The sequence below is a fragment of the Salarias fasciatus genome, chromosome 5 (assembly GCF_902148845.1).
Source record: "Salarias fasciatus chromosome 5, fSalaFa1.1, whole genome shotgun sequence".
In the NCBI taxonomy this organism is placed as follows: domain Eukaryota; kingdom Metazoa; phylum Chordata; class Actinopteri; order Blenniiformes; family Blenniidae; genus Salarias; species Salarias fasciatus.
In genome coordinates, this window is record NC_043749.1 from 12,372,758 (window position 1) to 12,378,757 (window position 6,000).

Below are 6,000 nucleotides of genomic sequence, written 5' to 3' on the forward strand. Positions count from 1 at the left end.
TGTTGACTGCATTAGTTTATCACACTAAAGACACCGTGTGTGTGAGCATGTGATGACTGATGACCAAATGTCTGCGCAATCTTGCTCTTCTGCACAAATCTTTTTATTGTACAAAAGAAATCCTTCTATAGATGAAATACTGGTGAGCCAGCAAGGGTTGATCAACATCCTTTATTAAGACAGCACATCTCCTGCAGTTTACAGATGCAAATGTCATTCTCATACTGTTGTGCACTGGGAAAAAAAAATAGAGATTACATTTCATATGTAATTATGCGTCAACAAGCTTGCAGTGAACCCTTATTGATCATATCAGACACTCAAAACAAAGGCTTCAAACTCATTTGTTCAGTGGCCACATACAGGCTAATTCCATCTTGAAAGCAACAATAACAGTACAATAGTTTTAAAATAACCACCACTCCAAATGTAGGACAATTTCATACAAATAGCTTTTCTAAAAACCTAAAGTTCAGAATTTCCAAAAGAAAAACGAGTGATTTAAAATGAGGCCACAAATAATGACACATGATTTCTGTAGCCTTCAACATACACATTCAAAATAAGTCATTTTTTCAAAATACTATTTTGATATGATTTTTACACTTTGCACAGCTGTATGTTTGACACACCTGATTGATAAATTATTGCATCCATCATTTAAAACATAAACACAAACCAACATATATTTTGTATATGTTTGGGTTTCTTGGATGTGAAGCTCAAATGGACTTTCTCTCAAAGTCTCTACTTGATGCCTTTTTCTTTCAACTCCTCTTTCACTCTGCTCAAGTAATCAGGGTCAGGATAGCCAAAGCTGTGGAAAAAGACATGTATCAGGATAAAATTAATACAAAGTCAAGCACTCTCAAAACAACTAGAACAGAAATGAGATCTTGTTCTGTACCCTGCCGGTCCTCCTAAACGCGTTGTCTTGTGGTGAATGTCGTTCCAGGTCACTTGGTTGTCTGCTCCAGTCGTTCTGGATGTTCCAACAGTGAAAATGAGCTTCTGGTCAAATGCTCGTTTTAGCAGATGCAGCACTTCTAAGCCCTCTTTGTTGTCTGGGAGATATGCAGTTCTCATAAAGCCATAGTAGGGCTGTCCAGGGTTGGGGTGTTTCTCCTGTAAACAAAGGTAACAGAAATCTGAGGGATTAAAACACCATCCAAATAAACAAACATGCAATCTAATAAGGAATTTTACCGTCTGTCTTCCATCAGGAATACAATAGGTGATCTCAATAGTGCCACAGCCTGGGAATCCAGGGAGGGATTGAGGAGATTTTATCCATTTCATGGTTCCTTTTGGCTGGTTTCCTTCAATCTTACCAAAGACCTCTCTGCAGACAGGACAGACAGGCCCCATGCTTTTCTCTGCCTGTTGCAGACATTCCTCACAAAATTCATGTTTGCACTTCAGCTGTGTCTTCTTTGTAAACGTGTCCCTGCATATAGGACAGTAATCTTCCTCTTTGCTGTCTGCTGCTGCTGCTCCCTCTCCTGCAGCTGATTCAGTGATGTGGGAGCGATTGGCAGATCCACCAACCATCTCAAAACCATCTGTGCTCTTTTTAAACTCGCTTCCACCATTCATGTTCTTCATCCAGGCTTGGTTGGAGTTCATGGGTGACGTAGCAGTCTTCTGGTACAGACGAAGAAGAGCTCTCACGGCGTGGCTCTCCATGGAGATGTTTCCTCCAGTGTTGTTGTAGCAAGGTCTAACAATGACTTTCCCCTGAGCAGTGTCTCTTTCTTTGAAATCCACACTGAACTTTGCTTTAATGTCTTCTATTCTGTCACTGTAAGCAGCAGTCATCATCTTCCAGTAGCTCTCCTCCATGTTTAGACCTTCATCAACAAGAGGGTCTGTGATGGTCATCTTAATCGTCAGTGATGGGTCTGAAGGCATTCTGTCATTGTCGGCATCAGTAATGGGTGTGTTTGTTTGAGGCTCTGCTTTTAAGCATTCACTTATAGCCGCACAGCTCTCACTGGGCCCTAATGCAAAGGCTTTTTCAGAGGATAAAGAGAGCAAGAGCTTTTGTTCTTTTTTCTTGATGATGTTGACTGCCTCGCTCAACTGATCTGTATCTACATAATTGACAGGAACTGAGTTACTGAAGTCTAATGACTGGACAAGGTTTATAAACTCGGAGAGAGCTTTTTGTGGGTCTCCATCTTGATCCACTGCTTCAAATGACACCGTCAAGTTTTCTGAAAATGTGGCTCCGTTTCTTCTCATTATTTGGTCAACTTCCTTGCTGTAAACCTGGTTCAAATACCAGTACTGACTCACAGGAAGGACACAATGATTCTCGTTTTCTGCTGCAGCACAAACAGAACTACTCTCTGCTCCTGGTTGCCCTTGGACTGCCAGTGGACCTTGGGCTCCTGGTTGCCCCTGGACTGCCAGTGGACCTTGGGCTCCTGGTTGCCCCTGGACTGCCAGTGGACCTTGGGCTCCTGGTTGAGCCTGGGCTCCTGGTTGCCCCTGGACTGCCGGGAGTCCCTGGACTCCTGGTGGATTTTGTCCTTGCTGAAGAATAAAAATAGCACCGGTATTATCAAGTTTATCAAAATGCTTGAATTTTAATTCATTTTAAATCATTTACTGTCCAGTACATACTTGAGCTTCTGACGATGAACAAAGACTCACTGGAGCATCTTCTGATGGATCATTCAGAGTTGATGGTTTCAGGCAAATAGATGAGATGGTTACAGTATCTTCACTTTTCTTGACTGTCAGAGTTTCTCCATACAGCTTCTGGAGCTGAGACACACCTTCAGAAGGAAACAAAGACAAAAGAAAAGAGAAGAAAAATGTTTTACAAAGGTACCACAATGAATTGGAGTGACTGGTAAATGAGCCGATAGCAACACGTGAAGTAAAAAAGAAGCCGTACAGCACCTGGATCTGGTTTAAGCTTTACCAGAACTCTTCCATCTTTAAAGATCTTCTCCACTGAGCAGTCTGCCTTTTTTTCGAATTTGTTGAACCAAGACTGGAGAACCTGTTCAACACTTTTCTCCAGTTTCTGAGGTTTTTCAGAGTTCGACCAGATCAAAGAGAGAGTGAGCCACACCTCATCTCCATCCTGCAACCAAAATAAACCCAACATGAAAACATGGGAGTGAAAATCTGCATCACTCAGTTCTCTTGCTTTAGAAATACAATGCTGGTATGATAAATAAAATATTTCAGTTTGTCTTTCACTGTAAAAGACACTCAAGATGATATTATTACTAGGGGTCACATTATCACATTTATTGTGGTCAATTAATTGCTGTGATATTTACAGCGTTATGTGTTTTTTAATTTCCTTAGTCTTGTTTTAATCTCCAACTTCACTGCTTCTGTATGTGCTTTGCCTGTTCATAAAATATGCTTTATGCATTGGACTTTATGTGCTTGAGCTGTCAGGGTGAAAAAAATTACGGTATGTTTGGACTTGTTTAGCATCAGCAGATAGGCTCCCAAAGGGGAGGGGCGAAGATCACACATGAAAATAGAGCATGTTGTTGTTGGTCCAATGAACTGGGAATTTACATTTAAAAAACGCCCCGAGATAGTACATTGCAATGTTGAATAGTTTATTAACTATAAAGAATCGGATGCAGAGGAGGACACGTCCAAGGTCATATCAGTGTTGACGCTGGAACCTACACGAGTCACATGGAGGAAACTGAACACAGAGAAAAATAAAAACACTCAGATCTGTGGCTCTGGTCGTTCATGTGGCTGTTCCACAGGTTTGTCATTTCTTGAAGCAAACACATCCTGCCACAATGAACACACTGCTTTAATCACAAGCAAGCAAACAAACAAACAAACAGAAAAGCTTTGACAGCGTCAGAATACTGTTAAATTGCAGACAAACTCTTTTGAAACACCTCAAATAATTCAACTTCAGTTTCATGCTTTCACTTTCTTTTACTCTTTACAGAAACACAGAGAGGCCTGCTGGAACCAGGACTGATATAAAAAAAACCTCTTTCAATAATCTGGTAAACAATGATGCTACAATAAAGTATTTTCATTTCTATTCTGCATTTTAGAAGAACTACTCTGGGATTGAGACATTGTCTGTTTTCTCTCAAGCTGAAAGACAAAATTCATCTTCAGTTGTTGTGATGTATCAAGTATTTCAAGTGAAATATGAATCAAGTGCTTGCTGTCTTTTTTTTCAAACTTTTAAAAAGTTAATTTTGACTAAGTTTGAAAAAGTAGAAAACCCTCGAATGAGAATAGTTTCCTCCAGCATGAACACACCCATTTGCTTTCACTGCCATCTGTACAGATTTACCTGGATGTTTGATAAGTGGAGCAAAAAAATAAATAAATCCAAATAAGACCATGTTTTGCATTTAAAAAAAACTTAACAGTGACCACTAAATGGTTAAAAAAAATGTAAACCCTGACAATTGGTCCCAAAAAAAAAAAAAAAAAAAAAAAAAAGATCAAAAGGCCTAGGGGTTAGGGAAATGGATTTGGGATTAAAGATTTGCAGGTTTGGTCAGAATCCCACATAAGATCACTACAAATGCTCATCAGATCAGTGGTTTCAGTAAGCGTAATTATCTTCTTTCTTTTTTAAAATGTAATTTAAAAAATGTACAAAATTAAAATACTAGTTCACATTAACCAGCTAAACGATATATCACCAGTCAATAAATATTTAATAATATTTATAAAATAATACATATATATAATAATGCATTATAGAATCATTTATTAAATCCCACCCCTTCTCCGTGACCGAAGACTGTTGTTATTTTAGCCTCAGTTCACTTTCTCTTTCCAGAAACCCAGAGAGGCCTGCTGGAACAAGGCCCGCCCATAAAACCTGAGTAATCTGGTAGATTAATCATGTCACACTCACCCCAGCAGAGCCGTCGTGAGACGGATGATCTACCTGAATAAGACATGAAAGTAACAACTTTGACGTACAGATAAAAAAAAAATTCACATGGAAATGTTGACATTTACAGATTAAAGAACACGGTGAGGGTTAAATTTCATAATATTACTCACTTCCATTTCCTCCACTTGGTCCTTTTCTGACATTTTGAAACTTCTTCCTTCGACAAAAAGAGCAAAACGCTGTTTAATCTCCGACTATAGAGAAACTATCATATCAGGAACACGGAGCAGGGTCGACTGAAGCAGGTTTACGTGACGGCGCTCACGCGCCTTCATTTGCTCTGACTTCAATCAACGCCACCACGACTTCTCAACACCGCCTGTAACGCCTCATTCTGCAGAGTTTGTCACTATTTAAACAAGTAAATGTAAATGTGGGAAAGCCTCTGTGGCGCATTTTACTTACCGTCCGCTGCAGGCTGCTTCCTGATAAGTGAAAGCGAAAGTAAAGGGAGGGAGTCGAGTTAAACCGGCTGCAGCCACTCCTCACAACCCAGGGCTGTCAAACATGAGGTCCGTGGGCCAAAACCGGTCTTGGAAACCTGTTTTGTTTTTTTTTCCAACAAGCTAACGCTGCACGAGTATCCATAATGTAGTAAACAACATCTATTCTAACCATATTGAGTTTATAAACTTAATTTGCTTATGCATTATTACAAGTAACAACATACAAGTTTTGAAACACAAATCTGGACACATGTTGCATCTTCATCCTGTTCAAGGTTCAAGGGGCACTTGAGCCAGTAAAGGCAGGGTGCAATTTCCGGGTCTCCAATTCATAGAGGAACACATGGACACACAGGGAGAACATGCAAACACGACCTTCTCGAGATGAGGAGAAATCTATGAGCACTGCATTGCTGAATTCTGCTTCCTGTTCACCAAAGCAGGGCGTTGGAGACGATCCCAGCTCATGATGGGCGGGGGCAGAGTACACACTATACTTCAACTAGAAATGAATAAATTAAAGATGATCTTTTTATAAATGTCCATTTTGGTGGTTTGATACATTAGCTGACTGACACCAACAAAGAAAATGATTTGAATGTAAAGAAACGTAGTGTCAACATGGACACA

At 39.9% G+C, this 6,000-nt stretch overlaps 1 protein-coding gene across 1 annotated transcript; it reads right to left on the minus strand.

Moving 5' to 3' along the window:
- Window positions 1-155: 155 nt before the first annotated feature.
- LOC115387899 (uncharacterized) lies at window positions 156-5,371 on the minus strand. Its single transcript, XM_030090796.1, has 8 exons — window positions 5,330-5,371; window positions 5,035-5,081; window positions 4,883-4,915; window positions 2,911-3,097; window positions 2,659-2,783; window positions 1,207-2,538; window positions 908-1,125; window positions 156-817 (listed from the first exon to the last, which is right to left on the minus strand). The coding sequence occupies exons 2-8, from the start codon at window positions 5,065-5,067 to the stop codon at window positions 748-750; spliced, it is 1,998 nt and encodes a 665-aa protein (XP_029946656.1). The 5' UTR covers window positions 5,068-5,081; window positions 5,330-5,371; the 3' UTR covers window positions 156-747.
- Between the last annotated feature and the right edge of the window lie 629 nt (window positions 5,372-6,000).